Below are 19,905 nucleotides of genomic sequence, written 5' to 3' on the forward strand. Positions count from 1 at the left end.
TCGTTATTTACATAGCTTTAATGTTAAGGTTATTACCAAAAAACTGACTTCATATGAGCGTTATGGGAACAGAGAGGCGTTTTTCTTCCATATCCATGCTACATATCTCAGACATGTTAAATTGAATACATTAATGTGGAACGAGCTTTCTTGAACAAAGAACTATTTCAGTTGTATATATTGTTAAGTAGAATGTATGATCGCTTCATTAATACAAGACGAGTAAAATCGACTCTCCCGAACCGAATACTTATGTGAATAATCGACCTGCAGCAGTGATTATTCTATCTTGACCATCATATATATTTAAGTTTGACTACGCTTACTACTAGTACTTCTCTGAAATAATCATCGCACTCCAGGTCAGATGAGATGGCACTTTTCTAACCTACATATAATACCACTGTTTCTTTAAAATAAAACAGGACGGGTAAAATAATTTCCCGTAGTTCGTTGACTTCATCTCATAACCATTTCTTATTAACTTTGCTTTATGGTGGCGATTTGGATTGCAGCAGCATTACCATAAGGACGATGTTCTGTTTATTTCATATTTAGGCCACCATTTGGCGTTTGATCTTAGCTTTCGGCTGATGTTTATCTCCACTTCTTTAGACGGGACATCGAAGTTTTTTCTGCGAACGTTTCCGGGCTGATCTGCAGTGTCGATTTTAATAGATAGCAAAAATGATACAACGATTCTAGTTCGAAAAGTCAAGTACACTTACCGTGCCTAGATTACTACACCAAGTAGGATATCTCGGTAAGAAGATTAAAAATTGGTTAAATCACTTGTGGCCTTTACATTTCCTGTGCAGTAGTTCATCAAATTTTGGAAATCTTGGCGAACATCGTCCAACGAAACAAGGAAAAAAATATTTCACTTTTTTGCCCAACTTATCGTTACAATAAACCGTAACCATGGGATGAAAGGGTATGCTGTTTGTAAAAATAACAACAGATTCATCAGCGTTGCTAGTTTTATACATTTTCTAAACAAATGCCAATTTTGACAGTACCAGTTACCTGAGTCACTGAGGGGTAGTCAGATTTGCGATACACTTTTGGAATGCCAGTGTCTAGTCGTGTCGTTGGTCCAGTGTCAATTTTGAGAAATCGACAGGAGTGTCCATTTTGACAAGCCTTCAGTGTCACAAACTTTAACCTACCCTGCTCATGTTCTCAACTGTTAAACGTCAAATTTAAAATTTGTTAGTTTGTTTTCAATAATCTTTTCCGTTGATATCAATCGCTTCGCGCATCTTTTTGTAGGCTGGTTAATAGATTTATAACATATTCTCAGTTGTTTGGATGCTACTATGAGTGTCGAGAGAATTAAGAGATTCAAGCTTCTGCTCCTACATGAATTCATCACGTACGATATGACCAACGAAACTCGGTGCAAAATCACCCGGAAAAGCACTCCATCTTTTTTAATACAGTAAATTTGCAAACCTTGTTTAGAGATGGGCGATTTTCGATCAAAATTAACCATTTATCACAACCACCCTTATTCGAAGTAAGCCCGAACGAATCTTGCATTCGTCGTAAAAAAGAATAAAGCCAAACTAGAAAAGCGATAAAAACAATCTCATAGAAAATTGACGATTGCAGCTGCAATGACGAAATCGGTTGCAATTCAACCGGCTTATTTGTTTCAACTAAATCGAGTGTCGCTGATAATTGTTTTTCTCAGTATATCAATCGGCGAATTGAATTAGAGATGATCCACAAAACAAACACCTCAATTCACTCGATTGTGCCGACTCGAAAGGAAATCGGTTTTTTTATTTTCACGGAAAAATATACAAAATTTTAATTTGACGTTTAACGTTTTAGTTGAGAACAGAAATGAACGCCTACCGTGATGTGAACATTGAAACTCAAGCGACGGCTTGTCAAAATTGACAAGACTGATGATTTGTCAAAATTGACATTGGACGGACGACTTGTCAAAGTGGGGTGCGCATTTGGGAACGCAGCCACCAACAAAAAGCTGAATTCAGCTTTTTGTTGGTGGCTGCGTCCCCAAATGCGCACCCCACTTTGACAAGTCCTCCGTCCAATGTCAATTTTGACAAATCATCAGTCTTGTCAAATTTGACAAATCGTGCTTTAGATTCAATTTTTTGATCGCGGTAGGCGTTCACTTCTGCTCTGAACTAAAATTGAACGTCAAATAAAAATATTGTTTTTCAGTTGAAAAACTAAACTGATTTCGGTACGGATCCGCACAGGCAACTGTAGTCCAATTCAACAGTGGCACTCAACTCGAAATGTGGATACAGAACATCTGCTATTCAAAACTATTAGCTACTCGCAATCGGCATACAAAAATCGGTCGACTAATAAGGCAATTAATCAGTCTTAGACTAATAAGTCAGGAGAATTGCAACCGATTTCTTCGTCAAACGCAGCTGCAGCTAACAATTGTTAATTCTTGGTGCTAAATTTTGCTACAAATTTGTATCCAAAATCAGATGCGAACAAACATTGTTTAGGTCTAGTTTTAGGTACTGTATAGTAAAAGATGCTTTTCCAAGTGGTTTAAAAGCAAGTTTCATATGCTATTATTAGTCATTTCATGTGTGATGAATTTAGGTAAGAGCAGAGGTTCTAATCGCATAATTCTCTCGACACTTTCCAAATGCTGAGAATCTGCTTATAAATAAAGCAGGATATATGATAGCCATGAAACTCAAGGCTGATGAGACCGCTTGTCAAAATTGACACTGCTGACGAGTTGTTAAAGTTGACACTGTACAGACGACTTGTCAAAATAGAGTGCGCATTTAAAAACGCAGCCACCAGCAAAAAGCTGAATAGGTGCATATTAGGGCCCCAATCTGTGCATCTGTGTGAATATAATTTTTTTCAACCCAATCGTAGCCATCCATGACTAGTTAGACAGTTGATTCCATTTCGATTTTCACCGACGTTGGGTGTTTTACAAATTTAAAGTAGTTCGAGCTACAAGTTTTCTAAATTCTCAATAAAACATGAGTGCCCAAATTGGGGAACAGGCAACGAGGGCTGTGCTAAGCTTAGCTACTACACGGTCGCTCGATCTATCAGGAGAAACTGAAAATATCAGCAAGATATTACAGACAACTAGTAACTTGCCGGTTGGTCCAGGTATGCTATAACCGCGTCGAAACATCCGGCTATTTGAGACAGGATTCTGTCCGGTATCGGCCCAACTGATGATGCAAATCCCAGATGGTTCGATTTTCAAACTTTTAGGTTTGATAGGCGAAGTGTGCCTCCAGCAATGCAGGAGCACAGAACGAAGTCAATAACGTCTTCGTTTTCGCAATCTCGTTGGAACGGTTTCGGGATGACCGACTATTTTCTGACAATATATTGCTGTAGTACAACGCAAAGATTTTTTCAGTGAATCCCTTTGCCATAGAAGCCAGTCAACCGGCTGCCGCTTCACAAGTAGACGATGAGTCCTTCAAAATTCCAACGGCGAATCAGAGACCGTTCTCATGTAAGATTGAGAAATCTCCCGTAGTGCATTCGAACTATATGTACATTGCATAATTGCAGATAGCTTTCAAGGAGCAATTCGTGAACCACCAGCATATCGATTGGCACGTCCATCTGTTTCAGTGCCAAGGCCTGGTCAGCCAGACGCTCTTGACTTTACTCCTCGTTCTGCTCGTGGTCGCAGGCGAGCTCCAAGAAGAATTATACCGTCAAGCGGTCCAGTCCAAGGTCCAATCCATATAAGTGCAATGTCACCAGCAGAGCAGCTTGACGAGGTGTCAATCCCGTATTCAACAACACTTTCATTTACAACACCACCTCCAATTCCGAATGAAAATTCCGTTGAAATGAATTTTGATTGGTCAAGGCAACCTCCAACTTTTGAACCAGGCACATACTCCACACCTATGGAACAAGCCAGAGTATCCATACCAGAAGATATTGTGGACATATCATTTCCGGAAGACACTCCTCCCTCATTTACGTCAACATTAAGCTCCCCGGGCAGTTTCGGCTCATTCAGAATCGATCCTCCTTCGTACGGTGATGTAGGACTGTATGGTAGACCTGCCCAGCCAGAGCAGCGTTCGTATGAGGCTCCACCTCCGTCTACATCAGCATCACCTTCGTTCAGGATCGCTCGTCGTCCGTACGGTGATGTACGACTACATGGCCGACCTGTACAGTCTCCACCTCTACCACCCTCCGCGGACAGCACAGGCTCATTCAGGATTGCTCGTCGTCCGTACGGTGACGTACGACTGCGTGGCAGACCTGTGCAACCGGAGTTGCGTTCGTATGACGCTCTACCTTTCGTTACACCGGAACAACCATCGTTTAGGCTTGCTCGTCGTCCATACGGTGACGTACGACTGCATGGTAGACCTGTGCAACCAGAAGAGGCTACACCGGAAGCCCCCTCCGCGGACACTACTGGCTCATTTAGGATATCGCGTCGTCCGTACGGTGACGTACGACTGCATGGTAGACCTGCACAACCAGAAGAAGTTACACCGGAGCCATCATCCGCGGACACCACGGGCTCATTCAGGATCGCCCGTCGCCCGTACGGTGACGCACGACTGCATGGTAGACCAGTGCAGCCAGAGCTGCGTTCGTATGATGCTCTACCTTTCGTTACACCGGAACGACCGTCGTTTAGGCTCGCTCGTCGCCCATACGGTGATGTACGACTTCATGGGCGACCTGTACAACTAGAAGAGGCTACACCGGAACCCCCCTCCGCGGATACCACGGGCTCATTCCGAATCGCCCGTCGCCCGTACGGCGACGTTCGACTACATGGCAAACCTGTGCAACCGGAGCTGCGTTCGTATGATGCTCTACCTTTTGTTACTCCGGAACCACCATCGTTTAGGCTTGCTCGTCGTCCATACGGTGATGTACGACTGCATGGCAGACCTGTGCAACCAGAAGAGGTTACACCGGAACCACCCTCCGCGGACACGACGGGCTCATTCAGGATCGCCCGTCGCCCGTACGGTGACGTTCGACTGCATGGTAGACCAGTACAGCCAGAGCTGCGTTCGTATGACGCTCTACCTTTCGTTACACCGGAACAACCGTCGTTTAGGCTTGCTCGTCGTCCATACGGTGATGTGCGACTTCATGGGCGACCTGTACAACCAGAAGAGGTTACACCGGAGCCACCCTCCGCGAACAGTACGGGCTCATTCCGAATCGCCCGACGCCCGTACGGTGACGTACGACTGCGTGGCAGACCTGTGCAGCCGGAGTTGCGTTCGTATGATGCTCTACCTTTTGTTACACCGGAACCACCCTCAGCGGGCTCATTCAGGCTCGCCCGTCGTCCGTACGGTGACATACGACTGCATGGCAGACCTGTACAACCAGAAGAGGCTACACCGGAACCATCCACCGCGGACACCACGGGTTCATTCAGGATCGCCCGTCGTCCGTACGGTGACGTACGACTGCACGGTAGACCAGTGCAGCCAGAACAATCCTTGGAAGATATTGTCAGTCCTGAAAGTGTAGCTGATTATGAGCAGTTTGATGTACAGGATGTACGGTCAAGCACAATGAATCAGAGTCGGCTGACACCCTTCGGAAGTCATGGTGGAAGGAGAAGAGTAGAGGTTGGATCGAGGTTGGCCAGTGGCTGGAGTCGATCGGAACGCTTGGAAGATATTGAAGAGGAGTTTGCTCCGGACCTCAGTTCAACACTATTGGATGAAGTAGAGCCCCCAAAGGACGCTGATGCTGTCAGTGAGCTGTTCGAGAGGATATCCCATCAAGCGGATGAACTACGGAGCAGGAATGAATAGGGATAGGAAGAAGGCTTAGGGTGGATGAGAAAATATGGACTTTAGACAGTACTTTGGTAGCTTAGTAGGTCATGACATGTGTATTTTGAAATGTATTGGATCAGATGATATTTTTATATATATTTTTTGTAAATGTTTGTAAACAATATGGTAATTAACCGCGTAACTAAGCTGAGTATTATGGTAACGGTTGTTCGAATTTATTTTTCGAACGTTCAACAATTCGAATACGTTTATAACTTTTATAGATAATTACAAATAAATATAGATCGATATAAAAAAATATAAAACCAGGTGATATATTTTTATAAAAGAGTGTCACGCCCTCGGCACACACAGTAGATCAAGGGTTCTGCCGACCGGTGGTGTGATCGAGACCTTTTGGAAGAACAGCGAATACTCTACCGACTCCGGGTGGGACATACAAGAATCATCCATGCCCACACTATATCTAGAGAACCGATACGTACAAGCCCCTCCTGCAGCACCCGTTTATCTTTGGAACATATACTATGAAACTGTCGTGCACTGGAGGACCTCCGTCAACAATACGATCTGGCAAACTCAATCCGAGATCTATCTATACTATCTAACGACCCGGTTCGGGTGGAAGTACTTCTCTTATTTCTAAAAGACGCTCATCTATATAGCCGCATTTAAGTCAATTAAACGTGGGCCCTCTTCCACACCATTTCGGTGCTGCCTCGCCATAAAAGAAGCACATCAGAATTACAACATCTATGAGACATCGGCCACACTTCTTCGGTACCGGAAAAGTAATCTATGTCCCTTGAAACAACGGACCGCCTGTAGCCCGCTTCTCCATCAACAAATAACGAACATACTGGTAACAACCACCTTCAAGCAAAACCACGAAAATTTTGTGGATTTGTTTTTCTCCGATCGTAGCCACCTATGACAATGTGACATTTAATTTCGTTTTGATTTTTTCCAACGCTGGATGTCTTCCAAATTTTGAGTTATCTATCTGCAAGCTCTACAAATTATCAATAAAAATGAATGACGAAATCGTGGAACCGGCTACACGGGCAGTACTGACCCTGGCGGCTACCCTGTTGCTGCAACAAACGAATGAAACGGAAGACCTGCATGAAATTTTGCAGAGAACAAGCAACTCGCTGGTTGATGGAGGTAAGCTCCAACACAGTCAAACTATCCGGAATTCGATTCTACCGGGTTCTACCGGCTGATTCGGTTCCAAAATCAGTTATCGCATTTGGGTCGGAATATTGATTAAAATCAGAGAAGCAAATTCCGGATGTTTACGTAGGAAACTACAGTAATAACTGACAAGCGATAATTCCAGGTTGTGATGTTTCCTGGGATCGAACGGGAGGTGAATCGTCCTATAAAGCAGCAAGACCAGCTCCAGCCAAATTTGCAATATATCAAGACGATGAGAAAGAAGGCTCCAGACCACGATTTCGAACTCCAGCGAGACCGCCAATGCAAGCCCATGCCGGTTCACCAGTAGCCGATCGGTCTCACAAAATTCTCCGATATACCGGTAGTTCACCGCAACCTGACGAAGTCCGTCGTAGACGACCCTTGGCTGCGTTGTATGAGGCTAAACCAGGGAAATATAGAAGTTTTTTGACAGTAGATGCCGGCCCAGCGGAAGGATATGACGATACAACTATATCCTTTCGTAATGTACAGTCGAGCACGATGAATCGTCCGATGTCCTGTATGGTTAAATAATCTACGTTATTGTATTTGAACTAATTAAAGTATCTTACGTAGTTGAAGAAGGCATTTCTCAAGGGGCTGACGGATCAATTGATCAGATCGAATCGTCCTATCGATTGGTACGTCCTTCTATGCCCATACGTCGACGTGGTCAACCGGACACTCCTGATATGAATCGCTCATATTTTGCACCGGCACCAACATCGGTACTAGAAACACCCCTTTCTACTCGCGGGCGAACCAGGACACCGCTTGGAATTCGTCGTAAGCAACATCTGAAAAAAATTCTGAACAATCAACCGAGCACCAAATTTGCGATATATCAAGATGATGGCGAGGAAGAATCCTTTAGAATAGCCCGTCCCTCAAGACCTCCAGTTTTTGATGATAATACCGCCAGATTGAACCTGGATCAATCGTACGTGCCGTCGCATTTTGCGAAAAGCTCATACGTCACTCCACCAATTCCTTCTGCAAGAACAGCTCAAGGTGGATCGACCGGTCAGGGCGATAAGTCATTCCGATTGGCACGTCCTGCTAGGCCATTACGACGCCGTGGTCAGCCAGACACTCCCGATGTGGATCGTTCGTATTTTGAACCCATACGTACTTCGGTACCAGGAACACCACGTTCTGCTCTAGGCCGAATAGCGACACCACTTGCAATTCCTCGCAAGCAACATCCTAAAAAGAGGATGAGCGTAGAACAAAGAATAGCCGATGACCAACAGAGAGTTAAATTTACGATATATCAGGACAATGAAGAAGATTCGTCTTTCCGAATAGCCCGTCCCGCTAGACCACTTGTTTGCGACGAAAATGCCGTTAACCTTGATAGATCGTTCGTACCTGCACATTTCGCGCAGGACTCATACGTTACTCCAAAAAAAGCACCAATATCTTCTAGAACACCCGTTCGAGCAACTCCAACACATGCCTCTCGTTTTAGAGCCCCGTTGGCTACGATTCGAGAAGATGAACATTCCGGTAGATCGATCCTTGATCAGTCGGCCTCGATTGATGAGTCCTTCCGCTTGGCACGTCCTTCTGTGCCAGTACGGCGACGTGGTCAGCCGGATACTCCTGACGTGGATCGTTCATATTTTTCACCTGCGACCACTTCGTTGCCTGGAACACCAAAAACTGCTCGAGGGCGAACAAGGACACCACTTGGAGTTCGTCGCAAGCAGCATCTAAGGAAGATTCTGGACGATGAACAGAGAATTATGAGCAATCAACCGAACGCCCAGTTTGTGATATATCAAGACCGAGATCCGGATGAATCCTTCCAAATAGCCCGTCCTTCAAAGCCGCTTGTTTTTGATGAAAATCGTATTGCATCAAACCTAGATCGATCGTTCGTGCCGACACATTTTGCGAAGGACTCATACGTCACTCCTACGAAACAAATCAGTCCAAAGCATCGGTCACACGTTCCGTTACAAACGATTCGAGAAGATTCCAGAAGTTTTGCACCACCAACGCATTCCACACCTACGGTATCACCAATAAGAACCCCAGCGGTGGAGAATATTGAAGCAGTACCATTTCCGGATGCGACTCTACTTTCATTTGCACCATCACCAGACGGGATCACTCACCGCTCGACTCGATCTAATCCACAAATTGTGATCGATAGTCCCTATGTTCATGATCCATCTTTTCAAGGTTTACGCTCAAGCACAATGTATCGAAGTCGGTTGCAACCTTTGAGATTTCCAGTTCACCGCCGACAAGAACCAGTGGCAGATCCCAGATATCTCTCTGTCCGGAATGAATCGCGAATCCATGACGGCATTGTGCATGATCCATCCTTGCTAGAATCCGTGGATGATAGTCTGCTGAATCAGAGTCTGATGCCATCCTTCCAGGGACTGAATGAATGGAGTAGATCGGAAGCGGAATCGGGTTTCGCATCCGGCCCGAGTGAAGTGGAGGAAGAGGAAGCAGTTGGACATGATGTATCCTTTTTCGGTGTACCGGCAAGTACGATGGATCAGAGTAGGATCAATCGAAGCGTGATGCCAGCCTACAGAGAACGGCAGGAACGAAGCAGTTTAGAACACGAATCGGGTTTCATTTCTGACCGGAGTCGGATGGAAACTTTTGAAGACATTGAAGCGGAATTGCCTCCTCCGGATCTCGACGCAACGGTATTCAGTATACCGGACGCTTCAACGGACAATGATGAAACTGTCAGCGAACTGCTCGATAGAATTGCGCGTGAAGTGAGAGAAATGCGAGGCGATCGAATCGGGATCCTGAGAAGGGACTCGGACGACTACGATTTCTCGACGGGGGAGATGCAACCGTTACGTCAAAAACACCTGTAATTAATCTATTTTGGAATTGAGCCAGCGCAGATTAAATTTTTAGTCAATGACAACCGAGAATGTAACCTCAACTCACTTATCCGATGTGCTCAACAAACCATAATAAAACACTAAAACTAAGGTTTATAGCAAGACTTGCTTGGAGCTGTATATTGAATTATTATTTGATTTATTCATTTAAATCCTTCTATTTGATTCCATTTCAAATGGTCTACATTAATTAGTTGAACCTGAAAAAACTCATTCGAGTGGCCACAATCCTCTAGTTGACCTTACATTACATTACCGTTGAGTATTGTCAAAAATGTCGGTATTATTCAACGTTTTCTGTTCTCTTCTTAGGTTTTCTTTGGTGATTTTGTCATACTAAAAATTTGATCATTTTTGTACGTAAATAACCGTTGTTCGACCAGTAAAAAAGACTATTTCTTAATCTGTGTGCCGCCTGGAATCAGTGATACACCGGTATATAACCTTCTTCATTTCTGTCTCTCCCACAATCATGCACTGGGCTCTAGAAATGTCTTCCCATAACAAGGAATCCCCGAAGGAAAATGGTACAAAAAAGTTCCTCGGCTACCACAATAGATCGAAATACTGGTCGCAGTGGTCCGACAAAAAAAGTTCCTCGGCTGCAGTGATATCCATTCTTCTCAATTGGTTCATTCCCAGTTAAACTCATTCCGGAACCGGTTCGGATTTCTGAATGGAGTCAGTATGGATTCCAACTCCAATGCAACAACCGATTCCGACTCAATCGGTTTCAGAATCGGTTGTTGCATTTGAGCTGGAATCCATTCAGGATTTCGAATCAAATTCCGAATGGTTCGACCGGGTTTGAGTGCTTCTGACGTAACAACATTCGACCGTCATTACTCCGAAGATTCGCCCTTATAAGCTTAGAATGATGGCAGCTAATCTAAAGCAAGCTAATGATATTACTAGTTTCGTGCCTTTGGCAAAGAGGTACCACATCTACGTTCCTGCAAATGAAGTCGAGATCGAACCCACACATACGCAAGGAACTTACCCATCTCCTAGTGAACAGCTCATAGGAGACGAGCTGTTGTGTGGCTTGTGCGAGATGAAGGACAATATTCGACGTTTACGGTAGCACTTGGACGATAATCGAGCTCTAGCCTCTCTTGGTTCTGATGACTTTTCAAAAACTAACATTAACGGGCGGGATTCCTTCACTGACTACAATTTCCTCAGTATTATGGAAGACTGCTCTGGAAGTTTTTTTCACTTCGTAAATCTGCCAGTGAGCTTCGAGTACGCTAGCACGCTGGATTGTCGCATCGCACTATACGCCGTCGATCTCAACTTTGTGAGCAGGCATGTAGACGTAGTAGCCTCCATAAAAGAGTTGTCAGCAACGTCATTTGCTTGCTCTAGACAGAATATCACTATTCTGAGCATATCTGAGTAAACTTTATATCACGGCTGTATATTTTTGCGGCAGTTTTAGTTGAAATCGTTAGAATAAGTGGCGTTCTTTGGGATAAAAATCCTAAAGAACGCCGGCAGATGCGTTATGATTTTTTTTTTAAATTTCGATAAGAGAGGTTTCAACCTTCGGGTCATTTGCCTCTTTTTCCGGGTTAGAAAAATCTCTAACCCTATGTGTGTGGTTGGGAATCGAACCCAGGTAAGAAGCGTACAGGACAATCGATTTACCAGCTACTCTATTTCCGTCCCTGTGTTATGAATCTTTCCAGGAATATTTCTTGGAAAAAGAGAGAATATTTCTTACTATAACGTTTCCAATGGCGCCGAGCGAAAAATTCGGCGTGCTCAAATGCAATCTAAAGGCTGACTTTAAACAGATGCTTATTCGCAGACCAGTGAACCGAATTGAGAATTGAGTCATGGTAAATCGATTGACTCGTCCAAAAACTGTGAACTGCGTTCCGCAAATGGTCAAGCTTTGCCAAGCATTGGACAATTCTACACAGAAACTTCCATTCACGAACTCTTTTTTTGGTAATTTTCGGTTTACGTAACTTTTCTCAAGAACTAAATTCGAAATAACGACCTCTTTGTTTACGTACCAAAGTAGTAAAAAGCATGAGTACTTACAGTACAATATGAAGTTATATACAATTTAACATATTCTTAGCTATTTTTTAATTTATAAAAATGAATAATTTCGCAATTGAGTTGAAGTGTGCATGACGGAAATCGAGGTCTGAAGCCAATTTAAAATCCAAAATGGTGACTTATGGCATATAAAATTTCTCTGTAACCTCAATAATATAGGCAATACGCAAAAGATAATTTATTTTCGTTGTTGTTTTCATGTACAAAAGATCCTAAAAAAGTTGCTTCCGTGGGGCTGTTTCTGACGCACAAGTAAGTGTGGGTGGCTAGCAATCTACAAGGACAACCGAAAGAGATAATTTTCGATCTGTGAGCTAGGATAGAAACACCTGCAGAAACTATCGTAGATTCGAAACATCTCCATTTTAGCAATTGTAAAATGTGAATAACTTTATCAAAAGCGGTAGATAGGTTGGTGCCAGAGCTTGAATAAATGACATCCCTGCGTGAACTTGAAAGAGAAACAAAATTCAATTCATGCCCGCCGCGATGAATGAAATGTTTGGTTCGTTTCTTTCGTCATTCGTTCTCCCGACACAGCCCATTCAGGTTCGGATATGTACGGCTTCAGAAGCAAACTGAATTGTGTTTCTATGCTAGCTCTGAGGAGTATTATTGAGCAGAAGTATACCAGATATAGATTACGCAGTTCACTTATGCTCGAAAATGAAGAATATGCCAACTTTTGCCTTCAAACTGTCCACATAGGAACAAATGAATGCTTTGGTTGGTGAAGGAAATTAAATTTCCTCCGTAATCAAGCATTCGATTCTGCGTGAAATTTGAGTCAGTTAATGAATGAGGGGGGCGGTGAATCTGAATGTTGGTATCGGTAAATCTAAGCAGAAATTGGAAACTGATTTTGACATTTCGCAGCACTGGTTGGTGTAAATACTAAATAATATCAGTTTGAGCGCAACATTCCATACTTCCTGTCTAAAGGATATTAAATTCGGCAGGTTAGTCGCTGTTCACTGCATACATGAATCCATGCCCAATTAACAACGAAAACTGAATAAGCCTTTATTGCGAGGAATAAAGCTGAACAATAACTGTTCAAACTATTATCCAGCTAAAATGTTTGTTGGGTGCTGATCGTTGAATAGGTATTGCTTGCATTAAGCCTTGATTGGTTCCATAATCTACAATTTAAGAGGGGCGAGCATAGCGTAGTTGGTTAATCGATTGTCTTGTACGCAGCTCAGCTGGGTTCGAATCCCAACCCCTGGGTTAGAGATTTTTATAACCCAAAGAGGCGAATGAACTTAAGGTTAAAAGATTTATAATCGAAATTGAAAAAAAAAACAATTTAAGACTGAACTCAACGAAGTTATTTCACGATGGTTATCGATTTCTCGCTTATTCTCCTTTTGAAGGACTGGAAATAGGTTCGCGGATTCCCACAGCACGATGGCACACTAGTTTTTCAAGGTGTTTCGATCCTAACTCACAGATTGAGAATTTTCCTTTTCAGTTATCTTTGAAGATTGCCAGCCACCCACATTTACTTCTACGTCAGGAATAGACGACCCAGGAAGCTACTTGGGACCGTTGATGTTTCTGCTTTACCTCAGTGATGCGTATTTCGTGCTGCAGTATTCTTAGAGATGCTTGAAAGATGAAATGAAACGGAGGCACAAAAATGTCGATTTGCCGTTTCGGAAAAAACCGAAGGTAATCCGTCGGGTTCCGGATTGAAAAATGGTTTTGGTTTTAGGCGAAAAATCATTGTTTCATCGACATCGATAGCGCCCAGAATTTGACCCACAACTGGAACTGGTTCGATTTTTTCTTCAATTTTCTTTGTTTTTAACCTGCCGGAAGAAGAAATTCAAGCGGAATCGTCTTAACGAGAAAACTGGCAGAATTTTGACTTCGCAATTTTATTAATTTTGACAGCTGACGAGATCTTGGAGGCCAAATATGAATGTCTCGATTTACTTTTCAATTACCTTGTCAGACTATAAAGTTGAAAAGAGAAATAACTAGGCATTATTGAGAGATTAAAAAGACACATTCAAGTGTACTAAGTAGGCTTTGTTTCTCATACTGTGCTTTATACTATGTTCACATTAGCACTGATATCAAGTGATATACCGAGATGATATAGATATCACGTCAAAGTGTTCACATTCAAGCGAAATGATATCGTTTGACATTTGAATTGACAATTCAAATGTCATTAATTTTCAACTGAACAAATACTTAACAATATATTTAAGGCAACAAATTAAAAGTTTTTTGTGATGCGTATCTCAAACGGAAACGACAAAGGTTTGTAGATCTAATCAGACAACCGGATCCTCATTTACAGAGAAATCCTATTGTGTTTGAGTGTAATTTTATCCATTTCCATGATTATTCAACGGTTCGCCTGAACTTGATCTTATGCCGTTGGTATCATTGTAGTTTGATCAGAAGTGTAATAAATAAATACACTGAATTCATGTGCAATTATATTAGACAGTTTCAGGCACTCTGGAATCGCCGGTTCCGGAAGACTTCATAGAGAACATTCATTGGAAAGCGTATACCATACTGAGCAACATTTCAAACGTCAGAGTTGAAGAATATTGTACTTCCGGATAAGTTTGAAAGCATTGTGGCCATCCAAGAACTGATTTCGGATTCCGACTCCTCAGACCAAAACAAAATTATCTTTGTTGGCGGGGACAGAGTCTTTAATAACTACGGACTCATTTCCTGTGTTAAGCAGCGGACTTCGAAAGACCGAAAACCTGCTGACACTTCGGGTTCGCGGGATCGCGTAGGATGAACTAAACAGGGAAAAACATACATCTTTATTTACGCGATAGCACTAAAGGAATGTGAAAAGCAAATCAATCATCAATTATTTTTTCCCTACAATGCTGACAAACGTCGTTGGCTGTCATTTCAGTTTAGTGGTGCAGGGAAAATATCGCTTGTAGTGAGACTAACAACTGTCTTGAGGTGCATTAAACTATATCAACTCAGCGATCGGTCCCAATCCCAGTTGAAGTCACCCAGGTACATGCGCGTTTTTTGTCCTGTTCCAGTGATTCCGGATTCAGTGAACCAACTGTTTTGGGCGCAAATTCCTCTACATCAAACAACATCTACTTGGTGATCAGTGAACCGATTTTTTACCGGGCTGATAGGACTGCAGCTTATAGCTTAACCTTCTTTAGGTGTTGGGGTCAATATAACCCCAAATGAACTTTCAATATGAGATAACTTTTTAAGATTTGCACCTAGAGGTTTGGGATCTCTTGACTTTTCCTCTTTTATGGAGAGAAACGATTTTCAATATAGGGATGATCCATAAATGACGTAGCATTTTTTGAGTGATTTTTAACACCCCCCTCCCCCATCGTAGCATTTCGTCACAAACCTCTAAATACCCCCCTGGCAATTACGTAGCTTGACGGTAACTCTGCCCCCCCCCCTTGTCCCCGTAATTTTTTTTTAAATCTATTCTATTCCCCTTTAAAAAAGCTACGTAGCATGACATGACCCCCTACCCCCCTGTCGTCACACATCATCACAAAATACAAAACTCCCCCCTCCCCCATATAATGCTACGTCATTTATGGATGATCCCATAGTTCAAAATTTACGGACATTCCTGAAGGGCTGTACAAAAAAATACGAATAAGGTGTTTGCTGGTCATATCGACCTGGACCCCGAACTCAGTTCGAATACACATTCCCAGCCAAATCTATATGTACTTGTATCCAAATTGCTTGTCAGAGTTTCAACCTTCAGTTTCTGGTAAATATCGTCCTTGACCAGGTTAGCCAGTGTTAACCGGAGCCGAATTAGGTCATGTTTGGCGTACATAGATGTATGCAGAGCCGTCATCGTAAATCATAGGTTTATGATACTCCCAAACTGTTATTGAAGGACAAGTCACTACGAAGCCTGCCGGGTTCATGTCACAAGCACAAAAATGAGTTAACTTAATAAAAATTTAAAAATTTGTTAACTGGTCAATTCTACGCCAGATCATCCAACAGGTCAATGGGTGCTTGTCCCTTTCACAAGTACGAATTTATGCGAATGATATATCCTTATATGTTTTCGAAAATATCTCAGAGCTCTAGGGCTAGGTTCATGAATTGACCAGCTGAACGGATGTTCCAAATCTTTCGGAAAGTCATTATGTGGCCAATATAGTTAATTTCCCAGTCATAACTACGAAGCCAACGCAACAAATATTTTCGAAAAAAACTGCGAAGTTCTAGGATCAGATCCATGGATTGAAAAGTTATACAAATGTTCCGGATCTTCCGGAAGATTTTCACGTAGAATCTAGGGTCAGTAATTGAATCAAAGTATCATTATCATTTTAGATGGGGTTTTTTATGTTTTCAAGCGCATTACAATTTTTTGGGATCAGTTTGATTCATAGATTACATTGTTACTTGTTCAATATTATGAGAAATACCACCATAACCCCATTCGACACCGATCCCCACCGGCCAACCTGGTCAAAAATGGTAATATTTATCAGAAACCGAAAACTGACAGTCCAACAAACAATTTGGCCAAAAGTGCGTCCCAAACCCGGCGATTTCTTTAGAGCAGAGAATCCAATAAAAAGTAAGATTGACAGGATTTTAGTGCGCCTTTAGCACCTTGTGTCACATCTTTATGTTTGTTATACATACTAAGAATACCAAATCATGTGATGGTATGGCCGGAAGATTAAAAAAACAACCCCCTCCCTCTTCCCCATAACATTTACTTGGTGATCAGTGAACAAAGTAAACTTATTTGCAGTGATACGCAGGGACGTCTTAAGGCCACTAAGAGGTCCCTTCATTGAACAAGTGTAAACAGATGTATAATAGGATGGTTCTGCCACTTAAAGCTTCCAAATTTGAACCAAAAATTATGTTTGTATGGAATGAGCCATCCAAATAGAAAGAGAAGAACGTTGGTTGTAAATTCTGCCAACAGGTGGCATTATAAATTTCCGAAAGGAAACCACTTGTAATGGCAAGAGGGCCGGATAAATGACATTTGGTCGGTATTAAGTCAGACCAGACTAAGTGACAAAATCTTGATTTCGAGAAAAACGAGTTTAAAGTTTGAATCGCAGCAATTCTTGTTTATTGTTACATATTTAAAATCTGACAAAAGTCGGATGTAGCTGACAAAATGCTTTATCCAGTGCTATCATTTTCTCATTTTTTGATGTTTTGCGACTTAGCCGGTCTGACTTAACACCGACCATTTGAAGGAAAGAAATGGAAGATTTTTCGCGGAGAATTAACATGCCACAGCTTGACCTTCATAGTTGCATGACGTTGTTTGAGGATTGAGAGTGCCTTTGTCAAGAAATGGGAATGAAGTTGGACGTCCAAATAAACATCTGCAAATATATTTCGCACAGGAGTTACAATAGTACATTGTCTCATTTGATTTTTTTAGAATTTCTTGATTGTGAGCAGTATAGCATTTTGCTTATGCCATGAAAATAGGGTAGAGTCGACTTCCAACTTCTGAAAAGCCCACATATTTTCTTCCAATGAACATCCAACTTCGCGGAATGTTGCAACCCTTGAAATAAATCGATATAATGCTGATCGCGAAACCTTAAAAAGCCATTTTGAGAGGAGTTTGTTTTTTAGATTTGCCAGTTGACGGTCCCAAATGTGACGAAGATCTAAATCATTTGGCCACATCCGCAGAACGCTCGCCAGGCACAGATTTGTTGGCCATCGTGTTGTATACTTGTAGTCCAAAACCTATCATTCACATTTTTTGTTTTTCTTCCAATCAGATCAAATTATGGGGACACCAAATGTAGGGCCCTACTCACACAATCACATCACTCAGTGACTAAAAGAAATTTTCGTCTAGTCAGTAAGTGACGCGACTATGAGAATAGGGCCCGTGATTTCCTTGGTCAGAGCTTATCGAACTTATAGCACCCGTGGTCAATTATTCTCATGTATTCGGATGACTTCAAAAGTGATCGCATTGTTTACAGATCATCGAGTAGATGTAGTGCAATATTCCACAAGACTTGAACATTCATAAAACGGTCCAAAAACCGGATACAGGAAATTAATCCGCATAAACCAAATACTACTATGTATTGCTGACTAGTTCTTGCATACCTAGTTTACTTACATATACTTTCTACGAAAATTTCTGTTGTTTAGTATGCAACTCGGTATGGCCTATACTTTTTAGATGCATACCAAAGACTGTTTATCCTATTCAAGATCTCTTCTAACCGATTTCAGGGTGTCCGAAACTGGCCAATATGAATTGAAATTAATAACACAAAGATAATTATTTGTGTCAATAGCTTCGCATACACATACACGAGATTTATGTGTAAATCTGGAATCGATTATCTGACCCAATCTGCAAATAAGATGTCTTATGAAATTTTCCACTTGTAGGTGATTTGGTAGAAACAGATTAAAAAAAATGAGGCCTAGAGTTTACGTAAATTTATGCAAAAAAGAATTTTAGAAACGATTGGTACATATAAACTAAATAAAGTTAGGTACCAATATAGAAATAAAACAATTATAATAATTCCAAATATAGATTTGTGAAGAAAATAGAATAGAACAACCAATCTAATTAAAGTTACAAAATATGATAAAACGATAAAACTAATTTATCACAACGGAATGAAATTTGAAACGGGCATCCTACTCAGTTAGATAATCAATAACGGTCAATTTCTTCACCTGGATGAAAATCGGTTTTCGTCGAATTGATCACCAGCAACTTGGTTTTCATCCAGTGAAAAATTGGCCGTAACAGTAGCAATCAAGTCTGCCCTTCTATGTAAAAAATGAATTCAATCAGGATCTGAGGATTTGCGCTGAAAGCAATTGAATATATTTTCGGTCCGGAAAATTATGACTGCAAACTTCTGTTTTATCATTTCAACGAATTTCACGACGAAGACAGGAACGCTTCAGCTATGTTTCCGATATACGGACTCAGGAAAACCAATAACAGTCGTCCGATAATCATATTCTAGTACTAAAAATTAGATTGTAATTTGTAATTAATTAATTGATCGCATGGTAACCTGTTGGTTTTACAATTACTCAGGTCGAGGATAGATTACATGTGAATCACTGAAATTTTGGATTAAAATTATTATTGAAAATGTTAATTCAAAACTTCAATGTTTTACGCGTAATCTAGTTTCTAAATTAGCGTGCCATTGCTATTGAAAGACGACTCAGAAAACTATACAGCTACTGATGATCGAACGGTAGTCCAATATCAAGCCTTGAAAATCATATCTTTACTAGTTTTTCATGGTTGTTAGTAGCAATCGAGGTTAGTGTTGTACTACTTCTCACTCTGGTTGCAAAAGTGGTGTTAATACACACCATCTTAATTCTTCGTGCAATTATCAAACTTTTTCATTCAAATCACACTTCAAAATGTTTACTTTTGTTTTTTCGCTATAATTTGTCATGGCTTGCCGAGATCCTCTGAATTTTCAAAATGACATTTCGTAAATGAGTACGTTCAATGCCGCTATCCGTGTTGCTAGTCACTACTTTTGACAATATGACTTGATTTCATTCATGATATCCCGGATATCATGTAAAAACGATGATATGAGATGACAATTAAAATGTATGGGATATCAAATGATATGGTATGTAATATCACCGGATATCAAGATAATCCGTTAGACTGAGTTTACTTTGCAGTTATGATTTCGGTCTGTCGTAAATTGACCAGAATAAATTATAGCCCTAGAGAAGAAAAATGAGGACAAAACAAGCGTTTTACTCAACATACCAGGACACCAGGACAAACTAGTACATATCCTGGGAAAATCGGGGCGTATGTATGGAAAAAAATTGTTCACAAAATCGTGAATCCATGAATTCTGGAACAATAACGTTTTTACGTTACGAAATGAGGACCATGAACCAAAATATGTGTTTTAAAATTATGTTCAATTTATCTTCAGTAA

At 41.4% G+C, this 19,905-nt stretch overlaps 2 protein-coding genes across 2 annotated transcripts; both read left to right on the top strand.

The window, feature by feature from the left end:
• The first annotated feature begins 2,938 nt into the window (after positions 1-2,938).
• LOC131683871 (uncharacterized) lies at positions 2,939-5,897 on the top strand. The gene is made up of 3 exons (XM_058966238.1): positions 2,939-3,135; positions 3,395-3,493; positions 3,553-5,897. The coding sequence occupies exons 1-3, from the start codon at positions 3,000-3,002 to the stop codon at positions 5,799-5,801; spliced, it is 2,484 nt and encodes an 827-aa protein (XP_058822221.1). The 5' UTR covers positions 2,939-2,999; the 3' UTR covers positions 5,802-5,897.
• Positions 5,898-6,762: 865 nt separating this feature from the next.
• LOC131683863 (uncharacterized) lies at positions 6,763-9,971 on the top strand. Its single transcript, XM_058966225.1, has 3 exons — positions 6,763-6,953; positions 7,129-7,509; positions 7,566-9,971. The coding sequence occupies exons 1-3, from the start codon at positions 6,818-6,820 to the stop codon at positions 9,842-9,844; spliced, it is 2,796 nt and encodes a 931-aa protein (XP_058822208.1). The 5' UTR covers positions 6,763-6,817; the 3' UTR covers positions 9,845-9,971.
• The last annotated feature ends 9,934 nt before the right edge of the window (positions 9,972-19,905 follow it).

This window comes from Topomyia yanbarensis, chromosome 1, assembly GCF_030247195.1.
Source record: "Topomyia yanbarensis strain Yona2022 chromosome 1, ASM3024719v1, whole genome shotgun sequence".
Taxonomy (NCBI): domain Eukaryota; kingdom Metazoa; phylum Arthropoda; class Insecta; order Diptera; family Culicidae; genus Topomyia; species Topomyia yanbarensis.

Excerpts from the sequence above, each read along its gene's own strand:
- LOC131683871 (XM_058966238.1), top strand. The coding sequence starts at position 3,000 with ATGAGTGCCCAAATTGGGGAACAGGCAACGAGGGCTGTGCTAAGCTTA. Across the intron at positions 3,136-3,394 it reads TAACTTGCCGGTTGGTCCAG|TGAATCCCTTTGCCATAGAA; the intron begins GTATGCTATAAC and ends AGATTTTTTCAG. Across the intron at positions 3,494-3,552 it reads GAATCAGAGACCGTTCTCAT|ATAGCTTTCAAGGAGCAATT; the intron begins GTAAGATTGAGA and ends GCATAATTGCAG.
- LOC131683863 (XM_058966225.1), top strand. The coding sequence starts at position 6,818 with ATGAATGACGAAATCGTGGAACCGGCTACACGGGCAGTACTGACCCTG. Across the intron at positions 6,954-7,128 it reads CAACTCGCTGGTTGATGGAG|GTTGTGATGTTTCCTGGGAT; the intron begins GTAAGCTCCAAC and ends CGATAATTCCAG. Across the intron at positions 7,510-7,565 it reads GATGAATCGTCCGATGTCCT|TTGAAGAAGGCATTTCTCAA; the intron begins GTATGGTTAAAT and ends TATCTTACGTAG.